We start from the raw sequence: 18513 nt of genomic DNA on the forward strand, positions 1-18513 counted from the left end.
CAAAGGCTAACAGAAGTCAAACAAAAAAGGTCTTTAAAACCAATGGAAGACTGTTCTACCTAATACTGTTGGTAGCATCCCAGGAAGATCTCCATTGGCAGGTTAAGGAAGGCCCTCAAATGTCTTAGATCTGACCAAATTCCACAATGGTACATCTTGTCAACAGAAATGACAAGTCTCATACAGCATACTGCTGTATTTGGATGTTTACAGTTTACAGTGCAAATCCTGTTATTCACGCCAAAGCAGTACAGAAAGCATGTCTAAATGAACTATAGAACTGGTTTAATGGTTGGAGCTTCCTGTGGCTTCTTGGTCTTGTGTTCTGTGCAGCGGTTAGCAAACAGTGATGTCAGGAGGCAGGGTTCACCTGGCCTCTCACCAGAGAGATGTTTGGTAATTGAAGCGAATCTTCAGAAGGTATTTCAGATTCACCTGAGCAACATCATACACGATATACCTGGAAAAAGTGAAGTTAAGGGAAACAAGGTGGCTGAAAGAGACATAGATTGAGCATTTGAGCTAGCTGAGTCTTTTCAAGGTGAACTATATTATTGGTTAACTGTAAAGGTAACAAAAGTCCAAGTACATTACTTAACTACTCTAATGAATACCATTAATCACAATTAAATATTTTCATCTTTAGGCAACCGTATTAAGAAAACATTAAATCCTATATTTTAAATATATTTATTATCTATAAAGCTTCTCCAAGGTATTAATCTGTGAAGAGAAATGACTACACTCAAACAATGGGAAGGATACTCGTTGTAGAGCAGACTTGTGTCATCAATGTTCGTGTTGACGCCTTTACCCAGCGGGATGTCCACTCCACCCAGAGACACAGTGGCACCTGGATCTGGAGCAGTCCTACCCAAACCTACAAAAATGGCAAATTCAAAACAAGTGCACATTCTTTTAGCCAAAGCTGAGTACCTTTATTTCTATAATAGGCACATTCTACCCCCTTCAAAACTACAGAAAATGTGTGTGTGTATATTTTGAACGGTGGCTTTACCTTTCACACTGTGCTTTCCCTTGGGTAGTTTTGTGATATGTGAAGCTTTTTTCAGTTCATGCCTTTAAAGAGGATGGCACACAGATTTCATTATTAGATACAAGCTAAGACAATACAAAGATGATATTAAAGAACAGAAACCCCAGTTCACATATACGTACATATTGCCCAGAGCAACCTCTCCTAACAGAATGAGGCCTACAGGGTCAGCCTGGGAAGTGTGGCAGTAGTTGGCACTCTTGGACACCATATCAGCAAAGTATACACCTTTGCCAAACATATAACCTGTCTGTAGAGTAAAAATTATAAAATGCACTCGTGAATCATGTGTAGCTGTAATGTTTCAACAATTGCAACACAGACATTTAAAAGATGAATGTTCAAAGCAATACATCAAAATGTAAAACTGAATATATGACTCATTTTAAATTAAGCAAATGCTATATAATGTTCAGGACATTATTAACCTATGAAATATCTAATCCTAAACTTGACCTCATAAAAACAAACAAATAGACTAAACCTGAAAACATACATTGTTACATCTCTAGTCAAGGTTATTAATGTGGTCACATACAAGTGGTCAGAAAATACAAAATGTGATGCTATCAACATTAAAATAATGTTAATAAGTAACTGCCCATCCCCACTGTCACTACTGTTGAACGGGAAACTAGTAACAAATTCTACCTATGGTGTCTTTTACTCCTTAAACTTTGAGTTCATTATTCAGTTAATAGCCTAAAGACTTAATAATCTGAAAGTTATGAAAGTGAAGGGCAGAAAAAAAATGGTATTTTTATAGTTTAAGGAGCATTAAGCATTAAGCTATCATTTGCACATGTACTTGTTGCTTAAGAGCAGCAGGTGGTGCTGTACTATATTAATACATACCACTGGCGCCTCAGGTGGAGCAATGCGCAGACCCTGAGACAGGATACCCGCGTAGTTTGTGGCGCGGGAGCCGTGCCACAGCAGCTGCCGGTTGGGTAAGTCTCTGAAGGGCCGATAACGCTGGGACTCACCCTCACGATCAATCTTAAAGATCTAAAATAACAGTAAAAAAATCAGAATGTACAAACTGTAGACTCTGCTGTACGATGAAAAAAAATATATACAATCCAGTATAATTCATTTATTGCAAATATTGTAGCACAGCAGTCACCTAAACCATCTGGTCTTGTGAGAGTTCAGTACATAAAATATTAGCGTACAATCATGAGCAGATAGAAACCTCTGTCTGATAATTTTATCAGCTGATACAAATATGATAATGATGATCTTGGCAATCCTTAATCTTACACAACTCACATGCATTCCAATGAAAAGTATAAAAATCATTTGCCCTTTAGTCCTTATTGTGGTACAGTGGAAAATGGCATTTAAGGTGGTATGATTTTATAAATATTACTACCATCCTACATTCATATTCTTCTAAAGAAAGAGAAGCAACACATCTGGCCTTTTTCCTTACCTCTTCGACTTCAAGTGTGTAGGTATTATGAGTTGCAGCATGTGTGTTCTTTACGTATTGATGGATAAGCTGAGCCTCTTCTGATGACTTATCAACCACCTGCAAAGAAGTCAATAGGTGTGAATGACTACTGTGAGCATTTTACTATGTATGCAATAATAATAAAGATGATCAGAATAACAGTAGGCCTGTATATTTGTACACCAGATTATGAGAATAAGGAAGGAAACACACCTCAATCTTAGTTTTGAGCTTCTCATAGTTGATGTCAATAGGATCTTTTTTGTTATCTTCAGCTCCTCCACGTAGCAGGCTGTAGGCTACCTCAATGTCCAGGAGATTGTCTAGCATTTGTACCTTAGCCTGGTGTATGTAAGAAATAACTGATTATTTACATGGATACATACATGGTTCTAAAACAGAACAGATTAATCTGCATTGTTCAATTGTTCTGTCCAACAGAGAAAGAGGTCTGTGGTGATATCCACATAAGGTTTTGTCATGCTGAAAGGGGGTTGTAAGAGCAAATCTTAATATATTATAACTCACTGTTCAGAAAACACTACATTTGTACTTATTATTGAACAATTCAAATACAGAATTCGTTTCCAGGATAATTATACATCCACATAATTATACATTTCTATTAGAGATCTTTAAAAAAAAAAACCTGTCACCGGACAGATGTTTACATTTATCATGATATTCCAAGAAATGTTCATGGTACCCAATATGTATGCCTATTTTGACACACGGACACTATCCAAAACTATCCAAATACAATCCCATACTTAGCATAATATATTTGCTGCAGTCCATCCAGTTAAAGGACTATTTATGCTTTTTTCAATTAAACCTTTGGCTAGTCAGTGTTCTTTAAGCAGTGACAATATCCACAAAATGCTCGGACAAGCAAATAGCATATAATGATAAAATTTGATCACAATGCAATAAATGCTGAACTCTACGCTGTCAATTAGTCAATTACTCAACCCATAAGTACCTCCCCCATTGCACAAAAATGCCCCGTCACCAGTGAAGCTGGACTAGCACATGCCCCCTCCCCTGCATGCGCAGTGGGCCGCTCATTTGTCGAACTGCCGCCAAAGCAACATCATTGTGCAGACAGCGTGCCTGGAGGGAGGCGCCGCATACCCGGCTCCAATGCACCACCAGACGTCAGTGATGGCCAGCACCACAACAAAGCGAAGTGGGGGCAGAGTGCCATCTACCCACCCAATTGTGCTCCCTCTGGGTCTTGGCTGCCCATGACTAGCAGCATGACAGGGACTTGAACCAGCGATCCTCTTATCGTAGTGGCTGCGCCTTAGTCTGCTGGACCACCCAGTGGGGCCTGAATTTCTAATTTTTTTATGAAAGGTTTATGCAATAGAACTGGTATTTAACAGCAACAGCTACATACAGGATACATTCACAACTATTCCCACACAAAGATTCCAAATTAGGGCTGTAACAATGAATCAAATGTGATCTTGAATCAGCATGAAAGTCTAAACAACAAGCACCAATCACCAAACCCCTCCAGCACGTTTAGGTTATGCGTCACACTACTCCTGCCACTCACTCAGCTCTAATCTTACTAATAGATGCAACAACCTCCAATATTGCTTTCTCATCATGGAATTGTTGGTAAAATTATTATGAGAACATCAAACCATAAATCAAAGCATTGAGGGTTGAACCACCTACTCTAAACCACAGAACAGCACCCTTCATCAAAAGCCTGAGTTAATCTTGGTCCATGTCACAATCACACCCTGCTGATCTTTCTGTGATCAGAACAGAGAAATATATCCTAGCGTCCCAGTCTCACCTGGATGTAGTCCAGATTACTCAACAGGGGAGGTTTCTTCATGCCAAAGTCATGCGGGATCAGAGTGTAGAAGCGGTTGGACAGGTCCAGGATCAGAGACTCTGAAGCACTGTCAGAAACAGCCTGGTGTAGAGAGATAGAGAGGTAAAGAGAGAGAGGCGTGAAGAGGTATGGGGAGAGAGGTGGAGAGTCAGTCATATTACACAATTCATCCTGAACTATTACGATCAAAAATGGTTCAATCATGACAACTTTGTTATTCCCGTTCTCAACAACAGTAAAATCACACTGACCTGCTGAACTTCACTTAGGAGAGAATAAGCACTCTGGATCTGCCTCTTACTCAGCTTTCCCAAAGGCATTTTCTGAAGATCGATCTGTTAGAAGAGATGTCCAGGTAATCATTTTTAAAACCCTAGCACAGAGTTTACAGCACCAACAATGTTCTATCTAACTTTAGCAATGCAGCATATAGTCATAGCCCTACAGACACAATGAGTGTAATTATGCATGCATTAACATAAACTGGGGATATTGGCATTTTCAAATATCGGAATAGTCAAGTAAAAAAAAAAAAAAAAACACACTACATAGTAAATGATATGCAAATTGGCTTTTCTAGCATTACGTGTTGTCATACTGAAAAACCATGAGATGTTTGAGATGGATTGTTTTTTCACATCTTGGAGCTTTTAAAATGGTAATTATAAAGAAGGATACTTAGAGAGTAATTAGAGTGCTTACAAGTGCAGCTAAAGGCCACCATACACTGAGGGAGAAGCTCTGCACTGGTGAATTTACTGGTGAATAATGCTGGCATGCGATCACTTGTCTCAGAACAATAGTCATGACAGTAAACACACCTCAAACTCCACCATGGCTTTCTTCATGCTTTCCACGTCAAAGATCGTTCGGATGAGCTCTTGGACTGGTTTGGATAGTTGAGACTTGGTGCCAGAGCTGGCGGTCAGTTTCTTCACCGCCTCCTCATCCTGGGGAAACATCAGTACAACAGAAACTTATTTGGATGTCACTGTTATTTTTATATACAGAGTCTTAGAATGTTTGCTCTGGTCTGAATCAGATAATAAGTTTGTAAACTCAGCGCATTTTCTCCTTGGTTTGATTTGATTTGACACAGGTAAAACTTCAAACACTCCAAAATGCATCACCACGTGATGGAGGAGCTAGATAGTAAATACAGAAAGAAGGTCCTGTGTTCTGGACTAGAGCATATTTCTGCGCAATTAAACATGGAGCAACAGCAGACATGGCGTTTGTTTATAGCTGTAGTAATTATCTGGGCAATATACCAGATTAACACCTATGAGGTTTGGAATTACGGAGTACACTTGATGGTTGGGTTTGGATTAAGGTCAGATTCAAATGCAATCTCAGTCTCAGTGTTTTGGTCCACATTAGATCAGGATTACTTTATTTACACCTGCGCAAACAAATCACACCAAGAGTGAAAACGAACCAGTAACGCTCTTAATCTGCCATTGAATTCACACTTCAAACCACAAGTGTACAACGAATGTTCATGAAGGGAAAACAAAGGGCAAGTACGTACCTGTCCATAATCAATCTCAAGAGGGTAAAATTTGTTGGGGTATTTAGTGAAGCTGCTTGAGGTCCATGAATTGCCTGTCTTTTCCTCATACACACTGCGGAAGTTATCCATGGCTGAATTCTTGTCATAAAACTTATCCAGTTTGTTTCCACCGATGGTGGTTCCCACTCGTCCCCATGACCTGAACACCCAGTACCTGCTCAAGAAGAAAAGATTATTAATAAATGCACTGGATAAAAGGCAAAAAAACAAAACAAACAAACAAAAAAACATTCCAATGAAATATCACCATTGTCCCTCACCGTTTCTGGACATCATCCTCAAGCAGCTGGAGTTTGTAGTAAGAGTTGGTGCCTCTGACAATGTCCACTAGACCCAGGGTAGCACTGTGGATCTTGCCATTCTGATCCAAAACATGAGCACAGTTCTCCAACCCTGAGAATTCAGAACATACCAATAAACCATGTTTGCACCATGTTCAATCACTCCACACTCTAGTCAGCCACCATCAAACTGGTCAAACACATAAAACCACAAACATAGCTTAAAGATCTAGGAGAATGGCTCCAACCTGAGTCCGGGTCGACAGCAGCTCCACCTTTGACGGTCAACTTCATTTTCTTTGACTTGCTACCACCTGTAAAAACATCAGGTTTTTTTTTCAATTCACCTAGCCAAGTTGTACTGTTTTTATTGTCTATATTCCACCAGCCACATCCTCGATTTGATTTACATTTGTATTTTTCATGATAAAGTACTGGTGACCTAGAATTTTAGAAACACTGTAATTTGATAGTGTGCAATTACTGGTGAACACAAGATTTTTTATTTTTTTATTTTATTGTACGAGAAATATTAAACCATGGCTCTCACCTTCTTCCTCTTTGCTCCTCCCAGCGCTCTTTGAGGACATGGCTCCAGCTGATTTGGAAGCTCCTGATGGGGCCTGAGCCTCCACCTTAACCTCTGCTCCCCAGGGGGAGATGCCATGCAGGGAGATGAGCTCCTGCAGAGCTTTGCCTGAGGACTTAATATCACTGAGGAAATCTTCAGCAACCACCCGCACCCCCGCGTCTCTCACCTCCTCCATCTTCTTACTCATCTTTTCTACCTCCTCTGAAACAGCGGAGGGACACAGAGCGTGTTAGTGACGCTCCAAACAACACAAACAAGTAGGGTGATTAATCTGACCATATCCATTCACTCTGCTCTGGGAGAACCCTAATTAACACATGTATAGCCTTTCCAGTTCCACCAAAACACACACTTGCACAAAAGGGCTGGCCAATATGAACCAACGTTTTTTAAATCAGAAGACATTTGCGTGCATATATTTCATGTCAGATGAGTATTCTGAACACTACAAAAGTGTTGGTGTAATATAATAATTCATTGCATTTGAAATATGTGTTAAGAACAGGGCTAAAACCTGGTACTGGCAAGAACCTGGTTATACATTACATATGATACAGGGATTACGAATCACTATACTGCAAGGCAATATAGTGCATTTCTTTTTAACCAATTATGTTCATAAATATATAAAAATACATTGGAGTCTAATGACTAAAGAGAGTACAAGAGCACTATCCAACAGTAGTGGGTTTAAACAACAAAATAAACCACTGTCTTCCACAAATTCTTTCTAGGTATATTATATTAACTAAAAATCAATACTATGTTTTTGAGAGTTTATGCAGTATTGCAAAACATTTCAATATTATGTATAGATATTTTTACAATAGTTAACAGCTGGGTTCTGCTGTTGCAAGAGGTCCTGGTTGAGGAACAGAAAGGCATTGTTTTACTGAAAACTTTGGTAACTTATTTTAATCACCCTGGACTCCAAAGACACTCAGGAATATAAAATGTCGATCCCCACACACTCTTAGACTCACTCTTAGAGCTGAGACAGAAAGCAGCTTTATTGGCAGTGCCAGTGATCTTTCCTCCCAGTTCCTCCACTGCGGTCTTCAGCTCATCTTTATTCTTACTCAGTTTCCCCACAGCAAACACCTTCAGTCCAGTCAAAGGCTTATCTGAAGACACAGGACAGTACAGCAAGAGTAAACAAGACATTTGGTAAATGAAGCATTTATAGGTATTCTATTGTTTCCTTTTATATAGAAACTGACCTGCAGGCACTTCAGTGGGAGTCTCAAGGGGTGCTCTGGAGGTACTGGAGGCTGCAGCAGCAGTAGCAGTGGAGGCAGGAGCTGCAGGTGGAGCTGGAGCCTCTTTGGGAAAAAGTCGATCCTGGCGCTTAAACTTAAACTTCTTCAGGAAGGCAACTTCATGAAACTCCTGAAGAACAGAAATTATTTGTGGCAGGTTCATACAGGTACAAAAGCAACAATACTGAGACTAAACATCAGAATTTACTACTTATTAACTCCATATCATAATCCATATCAGAAGTTTATCTTACAAATTAGGTTTTATCTAAAGAAGGTCTATGACAATTAGAAGACCAAGTCCAAATATATAAGATGTTTTTTCAGAGCTGTTTGGACACACAAATCTGATTAGTTGAAATCAGATCTGGGCAACCTTCATGCTATCATCTGATTCATGACTGGGTAAATAATGTGGAGGTCACCAGTCATCCATCACAGACTTAAATAAACAGATAAATAATTAATTTCTTTAGTTTTGTTCCACCATGAAGGATGAAATGGCAAATGACCACAGCAGAAAAAAAAGAAAGAAAACCACAGAAGGAACTGATTACTAGTTATGATGATCATCATCTGTATAAATAATCATTAGTTGCAGGTCTGGGTCTAAAAGTGTTAAGACCCTGCACAGGAACAAACCTTAGGAGTAACCCAGTCCTTGCGGTTGGGGGTCTGGGTCTTAACAACACATTTAGTCCAAGCAGAGATGTCTCCTGTGCAGTAGTAGGCATCGCTCTTAAACACAAGCTGACCCTGGCAGGTCTCACAAGGCTTTAAGGCTCCAAAAGCCATGCAGTCTGATAGACGGTCCAATATCTGGGAATTACACAGATCAGCATTAGACAGAGATTCAGTGATTCAAAGATTTGGTGATGTTCTTATGTTCATTCGTTCATATTCATGTTACAAATATTTATATAACGGGCAGTTCGGCTTTAAAAACAAAAATGTGAATTTATTACACTGACAACGTGTCAACAATAATCTACATGACCATTTTCTTCCCAGCACTTTAGCTCCGTGCTCTTACATTGGACTCTCCTGAGGGAACTTCCTGGCCGTTTGCAATGAGAAGCTCCTTCATATCATTGGTCGAACAGTATTTCTTTAACTTGTCTTTAATTCCCCAAACCAACTGGCTCTGTTCCTGTAAGATACACAAAACAGAATGAAGACAAATGATGAGATTTTAAAGATATTAGCAACAAAAAACAAAAAAAACAAACACAGATATCATTTCTGTTTTCCATTGATCTAACCTTCAGCTGTAGCTCCAGTTGCTTCTGCTCCTCTGCCTCTTTCTTTTGCTTTTTGGAGACTCCTTCTCCATCTAAACTATCTGCCTTCCTTTTTCTGACAAAGAAAAAGCAAACAGTGTTCAGTGACAAAGGGTAAAACAACCCTTTTGGCAGTTTTTGGCAGTGAGAATCATCTGTTAACACTTGGTATCAATTATATACCAATAATCAATTGGTAACCTAAGAGCTAGCATGACCAAAGAGGTTAATAGGTTTAAAGCTTTAATGAATGGCTGTATTCAGTATAGGTCAAGAACACTGGAATGAGCTGTTAAAACCAACTTTAATCCAACTTGAACTTTAAAAGTTCTGTACCACCTTGGGTCACATAAGTAAACACAGTGGGCATTTATCAGTGGGGCTCATTAGGAGCTTGCTGGTCTTGTTGGCACATGCACACCAGACCCAAGAGACATTATGATGGAGATCATTAAATTAACCACCCTTGTATAGATGGGCTGCCTATGGGAAATACCATATCATCATTCTGGACCCCCCTTTGCCTCTCAGAGATGTAATTTTTGACTATGGATAAACATACTGTCAACAGAGGACAACACAATAACCCACGGGAGAAGAAAGCAAAAACAAGGAAAAGGACACTCCCACATTAAGAGACCCATATAAGACCATATGCAATCAACAGTCAAAGAATAATTAGAGTTAACTTATTTTATGTAGTTGTGAAGTAGAGGGGGGACAGATTAGTGATTGGCTAAAAATACATAATTTTTCTGAGTAATGGGGAACAACATTAATACAGAAAAGCACTGTTTTCCTGAATGACAACATTTGTAAAGGCATCAAAATGCCTCCCTTTAGGAAGAAAACAGGATCTCTGTAAGAATACAACAGCAACTCTGTAAGTATATACACAACACTCAATGATTTTTGTTTGAAATTTTAAGTATATATCTTTTTATGTGGAAAAAAAATATATCAAAAGCCATTTGAGATATACTAGGAACTGGCAGTAGGGACTACTGCAAAAAAAAAAAAAAAAGACTTAAGTTTTTTTTTTTTTTTTTTTTTTTTAACCAACACTGGATTCTTATTCTATATTACAACAGGTTTCTTCCTTAGTAGCAAGTAAAATGAATTTGATTTACATTACATTTCACACCGCCAACTCCGCAATACGGCAAATACAAAACATGAAATTTATCGCATCTACACCCAAACATCTCATTTTTAGTACAGTGATTTTTGCTTCTTTTTTCTTCATCCTAATTAAACGGTACTAATTACATTCTGTAATAAAACATGCAGATGTTGTGTTCTTTAAGAACTTACAATATTCACTGTATGTTTAGAAAATTATATTGCTTATATGATAAAACACTGTCATATTGACCACCCCTAGCTCCAGCTTAGGGTGTCACACTAGCCTTTTTCAAGAAGCGCTTTGGTTTAGTGTAAAACTTGTTTTTGTTTTTTAACCTGGGAGCTGACCAGAGAACCGATTTCTGGTCCTCCTGTGTTCTGGAGTTTGCTTCAAGCGAACTCTGCATAGGTCGGAACTATCGGCTCCTGGCACTGCGTGACTGGCTCATTTTTTTCAGGTTACTGCAGGTAACTTATCGCCTGCATGGCTTAAGAACCTTCTCCTATGAGACTGGCTCCTTGCTTGCAGGCATTTCTGCACAGTAAAAGGATGCAACAATTGTGCACAGAAAAGTGATGCTCAAAAATGTACACTCGAGTCATGAGAAGTTGGAGATGCTGTCTGAAATGATATCCAAAACTGTGAACAAATTGTTTATATTTCATATCTAATGGTTTATATTCATAATCATAAACCACACTAACCCGAATCCAAATACTCAGGACTAATTTTGATCTTTGTAATGAAATATGCTGGTGTTCAGTGCTGCAGAAGTACTGATAATGTCCACAATATGCTCAGAAATAGCAAACTGTGACGTGTTATTTCTGCCTGGGGTCTAATCCTTTGTACTCCAGAATTTTTTTTTCCTTAATCCTGCTCCTGGCCTCCTGTCCTCCACTGGACACACCTGCTCGATAATCAGTTAATGAGCAGGATCAAGTGTGTTGAAGGAAGGAATACTAAGAAACCTTGCACTGCTGTGGGTGGCCAGAAGCAGGATTAAGAAACATTGTTTGAGGAGCAGGACACTAAATGCTTTGAGGTTTGTAGTATAAAACTGGGCTCTGAAATATTGTAATCTCATTTTTACAGTACATAATGAACGAGACAACTGGAAATTTCACCTTCTCGCCAGCTCTGCTCTACGTAAACACCACCATTCTAAACCTTACAAACCTAACAATCTTCACAAACACTACTCCTTATCAGAACAGTAGCTTTCTGGCCATCACCAACAGCCCAACTACAGCAACCACGGTATCTGCCACTACTCACCCACAACCACAAACTAATGTGACTCTTGTCTCAACTACGGCTACAACTCCCGCCAATGTGGTGGTGTCCGTTAACTTGCCCTACATGGCGGCTGAACTGGTCATCGCCTTCCTCTCTACAGTGGGCAACCTCTTGGTGTGTGCGGCAGTGGGGCTAAACCGGAAGCTCCACACAGTCACCAACTACTTTCTAGTGTCGCTGGCAGTGGCAGACGTGTGCGTGGGTGCGCTGGCCATTCCCTGTGCCATTCTGACGGACACAGGCATCCCACGCAACAACCTGTACCTGTGCCTGCTCATGCTGTCCGTGCTCATCATGCTAACCCAAAGCTCTATCTTCAGCTTGCTGGCTGTGGCCGTAGAGCGTTATGTGGCCATCTTTATGCCTTTCCGCTACCATAGCCTAATGACGCCACGCAATGCGTTGTTGGTTATTTTGGTCACCTGGGTGTTAGCCTTCCTCATCGGCCTGGTGCCCATCATGGGCTGGCACAAAACCCCACCCGATTCAGGCTACTGCTTCTTTGTGCTGGTGGTGGACATGACCTATATGGTCTACTTCAACTTCTTCGCCTGTGTGCTGACGCCTCTAGTGGTCATGTTCCTCATCTATGCGCAGATCTTTGTCACGGTCAAGCGACAAATCAGGAGAATAGCAGCGGAGCGAGGCGGGGCGGCTGGTGGTGCAGATGGAGCAGCGAAGATCAAGAAAGAGATGAAGACTGCCACCTCGCTCTTCCTAGTCCTCTTTCTCTTTACCGTCTGCTGGATCCCACTGCATGTGATCAACTGCTTCCTGCTGCTGTGCCCGTCCTGCCCCGTGCCCCTGCCCCTTCTGCTCACTGCAATCATCCTGTCCCACGCTAACTCAGCAGTCAACCCTTTCCTCTACGCCTACAAGATGAAGAGCTTCAGAGAAGCCTTTAAGGGAATCTTCCTGTGCTGTAGAGGCGTAGGGGGAGACGGAGAGGATGATGGAGGAGGTACAACCACACAGAGATCCTGAGGTAGTCTCTTTTTCTGTAATAACTAAAATAAATGCTGCTTCTGCCATAGATGCAGATATTTTATTCATTTCTGCCTCACTATCAAACGTACAAATATAAAATGCCCCATATTTTGTAATTTGGGATCTGCAGTGGAATCTGTCAGGAACCTAGCCCACAATGTTTAGAAATGTAAACCAAGCTTAAAACACAACTTATTTTGAACTGCTTAATATTATAAAAATAGATGTACATATATCCACCTATTAAGACTGACAGAACATAGAGTTTTCTCTCTGATGTTCTAAATAAAACAATTGTGTATTTGTTTATGAAAGCAAAGTATGTAAGACTGTAATGATTTAAAGAATGTAAATAAAACTCTAAGACTGTATTTTGGAAGGCCTACTGGAACAGTGCAATTATAATATTTATAGGCTGTATACACAGTATTTCAAGGGACAGTGTGACTAATGTACAGTCTGTCACTCACCCTTCAGTCTTAATAGCAGGTAGTCTTTTCTTCAGCTCGTCCTTGTCCTCGGCTCGCAGGGCAGCAAAGCCTTTAAGCTGAGCTGCACTGTACTCTGGTTTGAAGACCAGCTCCTCACGCCTGCTCACGAAGCAGCTTGTGTGGTACCAGCGGTCGATCAGGCCCAGCTGAGGCTTCTCAGGGTCCACTGTTTTCTTCGACACACGAATCTGATCCTAAAACATAAAGACATAAAAATATTAACTCAATTCTTCATTTCAGCAGGACTGTATCAGGACCTGCCAAGGTAATACTACAAGGTATCAGAAACGTACCTTCTCAATTTTCTGGTCACAGCCCTTGCAGGTGCTTCTGTTAGATTTCGCATACTCCACTGCAAAGTCATTAAGTGTCTTCTCTCCTTTAGCTGCTCCTTTCTGATCACCTTTGCCTGAAAGAAAGGGGGTGGGGTTATAAGGTACTGAAATAGTAACATATTACTATAATGTGTGCAATGGTATGAGTTAAATAAGATGATATAGTGAAACTGTAGATCAGTTATGGATAATAGGAATGTAGTACATAAGGTCCCATTACTGGGATTAATTTATAGCCTTACATAAATAGCAGTAAGCAGAGGTATTATTTTAGAACTGTGCATAAAAAAACAGCATTTCACATGAAAGTACAATTACCTCCAGCAGCACCTCCACTTTCAATGGCTTTCTTGACCTTCTCCTGGTCCTCCCAGCGGAGATCAGTAAAGCCAGATATGTCTGAGGTCGACTGCACTGCTGCTCGGAGCCAGAAGCAGGAGAAATGGTGCCAGTGCGGCACTTTTCCATCAAACATGGGCGACTGTGGAGTGACACACAACAATTGAAGCTCAATCTTATTGAATCTTAATGAAGGGGGAGGGGATTTCTAAACATCAACAGTCATTCAGAATCATTTAGAAGTGAACTGCTTGCTTGCAATGTGTGGTGATTGGAAGCAGACATCTGAAGAGCTTAATGCTTTTAAAAGCGATTTCACATGAAGTTATTTCATGACAATAGGCTGTCAGAGAAAATATCAAAACGAAAAGTTACTTATTTAGATTTACTACAGCATTACATATAGGACTTAGATGATGTGTAGTCGTCATGTCACTGTAAAAACAGCCAGATTCAGTAAGCTTTTGTAAATTTTACACAAAGCCCAGTCTGAATGACTTCATTTACAAAACAACCACTGAACTATGTGGACACTTAAATGTAGAATTTCCCTTTCAGGTGAAATTAAAGCTCAAAACTGAAACTAACCGTGCAGAGAAAACATGCTATGCTCAACTTTCTCTTTTTCTAAAGGGAACTGCATGTATAATGTGTTCCTATTCAGAAGTATGGCATCCTGAGTCTGTTTTACTTTGGCTCCACATTCTCTAGATGTTCAGAACTCTCCAGGTCCGGAAATGCTTTTCGGTTCCCGAACGTTTCCATTAAATGTTTATGTGAAAACAGCAGTCACTGGAGTAAAACAACACTCCCTCGATCTATTGAACCGTTTTAAGCGCAGAACTTAGGCCTCATGTTGAGGTCGGATTCTCGTTCAGCGGCTTGTTGTTGTGATTTTCCGTTCCACCTTAAATGGTAGCTACAGCAGCTGCACGCTGCCGCCCGTGGGCCCCAGCACGTTAGCTTCTGGTGCACCATTTAAGGTGGAACGGAAAACCACAACAACAAGCCGCCGAAAGAGATAGCAACAATAGACTCGTCCTTTGATTAATGCACAAAAAGACACTAAATTACTTTAATGCATTACTTCTTAAACATATACCCGATACGGGATTTCAGAATTCAGAGGAAAACAGGGCCGCTAGCTCCGTGCGGCTCCCACAGCGTGCAGAGCCTGCATCAGTCCTTACCTGCACCATTATGGCCATCCTCAGAGAGTCCTTTGCAATGTTTTCTTTGCATTTCTTGCAAGATGCACGTCCACTTTTCGCATATTCAGCTTTGTAAAGCTTGTCGTCCTGCGAATCAGCCATTTTTGAATTGAAACTGCAGAACACAAACACTAGTTTACAGAGTGAATGCTGAACAATCCCAGCCCGCGCAGAATAACAGACCGCACTAATCGAGCCGAAAATATAAGGAGTTCGAACAGAACTAATCGAGCCCAGAGTCACAGATGTTTTTGTTTTAAAAGAGGCTCACTCCCAGCATCCACGTCGCCATTCATCTCTAGCGCACGTGATTCTGCCTTTTAAATCATATAAGATCAGCAGGTTTATTAGATCTGGAGAAAAAAATCTTATATATCTTATGGCAAGCCGTTTTAGCCTACAGTGCCAAGAACCATACAAGAAACTCTTATACTCTCATACTTTTTCCTAAGAGAAATTCTAATGTCTAAGTCAACTATGAAATTTGTACTAGTGATTTGATCAGATATACAGATCTATAAAGCTGTTCCAACTTTTCTTGTGGTCAGAGCGACATATCCTTGTAATTCCGACAGGTCTCATGTTCTTATTGATTTACATTGATTTTTCTCTTTTGTATATGATTATATATATATATATATATATATATATATATATATATATATATATATATATATATATATATACACATATTATTTTTTCTTTTTAGCAAAAGGTCCAATGAAAGATATCTACACATTTGTAGATTTGTAGATCTGTAAAATCAATGACTGTAGAAAAACTGTATGTTGCACATATCTCTAATGCATGATACAACTAGTCCAAACCAAATACTAGAATACTAGGAAAAATAACAATATACCATATATCAGGAATAACAATAATTGTTTGCTAATAAATCCTTTAAAATGTTTGGTTATAAAAAGGTATACATATATACCTTTCCCCAGGGTGAGTGAATGCAGGTATATATACACATATATGTATACACACGTGTGTATACAGTTGAAACCAGAAGTTTACATACACTATATAAAAAGACACATATGCACATATTTTTTCTCACTGTCTGGCATAAAATCTGAATAAATTAGGATTACCAAAATGATTTCTATTTGCTAAATGCCAGAATAATGAGAGGCAATTTTATTACTTTTTTTTAAAGTCAAATGCCTTTAAACAATTTGGGACAGACCATATGATAATGTCATGTCTTTGGAAGCTTCTGATAGGTTTATTGGCTACATCTGAGTTAATTAGAGACACACCTGTGGATATATTCTAAGGCACTCCTGAAACACACTGCTTCTTTGTGTAACATCAAGGGAAAGTCTAAAGAAAATCAGCCAAGATATCAGGAAGAGAATTGTTGACTTGCACAAGTCTGGCTCATCCTTCGGTGCAATTTCCAGATGCCTGAAGGTGCCTCGTTCATCTGTACAAACAATTATATGCAAGTACAAACAAGAGGGCAATGTCCAGCAATCATACCGCTCAGGAAGGAGACAGGTTTTGTTTCCCAGAGAAGAATGTGCTCAGAAATGTGCAGATCAACCCAAGAGCAAAAGCAAAAGACCTTGTGAAGATGCTGGCTAAAGCTGGTAAGGCATATGTGAGCAAGGAGGCCTACAAACATGGCTTAGTTACATCAGTTCTGTCAGGAGGAATGGGTCAAAATTGAAAACTGAAAAAACACAAAAAATACAAAACTGTATGTGTGTGTGTGTGTCTGACATATAATTACATACATATACAGCTCCAGAAAAAATTAAGAGACCATCCTACATTATCAGTTTCTCTGGTTTTACCATTTATAGGCAATGAGTTTAGGGAATGTGTTTAACATTTGTGCTGTATTGTGTTGTATTTCATAAACCATGGACATAAACCATTCATAAACCATTTCCCCTAAATTCCAGATACAAATATTTGCAGAAAACTACTTAAAAACAACTGCTTAAATAATGCAAATAAATAATTATAATAATTATAATGCAAAGAAGTTATTATTGAAATGTAAACACCACAGTACTAATATTTGAACTTCAAATATTTAAAAAATCACTATGGTGAAATAACCCTGACTGCCAATCACAGCTTTGTCTTGGCAGGCTCTCCACAAGTCTTCCACATTGCTGTTGGGTGCCATTCGTAGTCTGCAAATTCAGGTGACTCAACTTTGCTTGATTTGCCATACATGTAGAGATGCAAATGTAAGAATAGGTGGTCTTATATATATATATATATATATATGGCTAACACCTTTAGACCCCTCAGAGATGGTAAATATGTGAATAAAAGTCTCTCTGAATAAAAGGGATTCAGCTACACAGTACACAGTGTACCTTGAGGAACACAAGTGGGTCATTTTAGATCACATTAACATTTTATTATATGATAATTAAAAGATACAGTGCCAGTTTGACCAGGGAATGTGTCACAGTTTGCACAGTTTGGTTCATTAGAAAAGAAGCTATGGGAATGTATGTGTAATTACAGTATTCAGTTTATCAGCAACTGTAGAGGAAGGCATGCAGTCCTAAGAAAGATGGGTGCTGCTGATGGACTGGGGACATGCAGAAATCTCCAGAGAAATGGTCCAGTTTCTATTCCAAGGCAAGATGAATATGGCTGCTGCAATTTGACACTGACGTTTAAAAAGGATGTACATTACAAAACTGCATTGAACATCAAGAACAGAGTGAAAAGTAAATATAGTTATACTATGTACATTATTTTAATGTCTTTGCTTGAGATTCATGTCCAGTCTATTGGAGTAAATCTTGTTCTTTGTCATAAACTGGATCCATAAATCCATAAATGGATCTTTGACTCACAATGATCTTTGAATTGGTGCTAAGGGCCATTTAAGAATCCAAATGGTTCTTTGAGTTATGCTTATTATAAAAAAAGGTTTGTACTTTAAGTGAACAAAGTCACTCTACAGAGGTATTAACGATTTAAAAAGATGAAAAGTTTATCGAAAATCAAATTCTAAAAAAATTAGCATGGGAATCACATACAATATCTCGAACACACGGGTTCATTAGAGATTGAAGGCAAATCTACTCTTAATAATTACTCAGTAGTAGTTGTGCTTTAAATATGATGACAGAGATGCGCTCACTGTAGTAGGTACAATGAAAAAGCTACAAAAGCTACAAAAATGACTTAGTATTGTACAAAGCAAACTTTGTTACCTCACCTGACATTGCGGATCTAGAATGACCAAAATAATGTCATTTTGTATATAAAAAGTTGTATTCCTCTGAACACATTTTATGATATTCTACATGTACAGGTTTAAAAAAATCGTTTGTAATTAATATGTTGCATATAAAAATTTAACAATCATGTGAACATATGTATAAG

General features: G+C 39.2%; 2 protein-coding genes across 2 annotated transcripts; one reads left to right on the forward strand and one right to left on the reverse strand.

The window, feature by feature from the left end:
* Nucleotides 1-15303, reverse strand: parp1 (poly (ADP-ribose) polymerase 1). The gene is made up of 23 exons (XM_072686107.1): nucleotides 15121-15303; nucleotides 13910-14072; nucleotides 13550-13665; nucleotides 13236-13450; nucleotides 9336-9429; nucleotides 9107-9223; nucleotides 8716-8892; nucleotides 8035-8203; nucleotides 7798-7938; nucleotides 6773-7015; nucleotides 6471-6536; nucleotides 6202-6334; nucleotides 5900-6095; nucleotides 5190-5318; nucleotides 4620-4703; nucleotides 4327-4449; nucleotides 2727-2855; nucleotides 2493-2591; nucleotides 1913-2065; nucleotides 1180-1307; nucleotides 1019-1080; nucleotides 766-880; nucleotides 1-460 (listed from the first exon to the last, which is right to left on the reverse strand). Exons 1-23 carry the CDS (start codon nucleotides 15241-15243, stop codon nucleotides 379-381), a joined length of 3057 nt encoding a protein of 1018 aa, XP_072542208.1. The 5' UTR covers nucleotides 15244-15303; the 3' UTR covers nucleotides 1-378.
* adorb1a (adenosine receptor B1a) lies at nucleotides 11581-12762 on the forward strand. The gene has a single exon (XM_072692640.1). It carries the CDS (start codon nucleotides 11581-11583, stop codon nucleotides 12760-12762), a length of 1182 nt encoding a protein of 393 aa, XP_072548741.1.
* Nucleotides 15304-18513: the final 3210 nt, after the last annotated feature.

This window comes from Salminus brasiliensis, chromosome 1 (assembly GCF_030463535.1).
Source record: "Salminus brasiliensis chromosome 1, fSalBra1.hap2, whole genome shotgun sequence".
Lineage (NCBI taxonomy): Eukaryota > Metazoa > Chordata > Actinopteri > Characiformes > Bryconidae > Salminus > Salminus brasiliensis.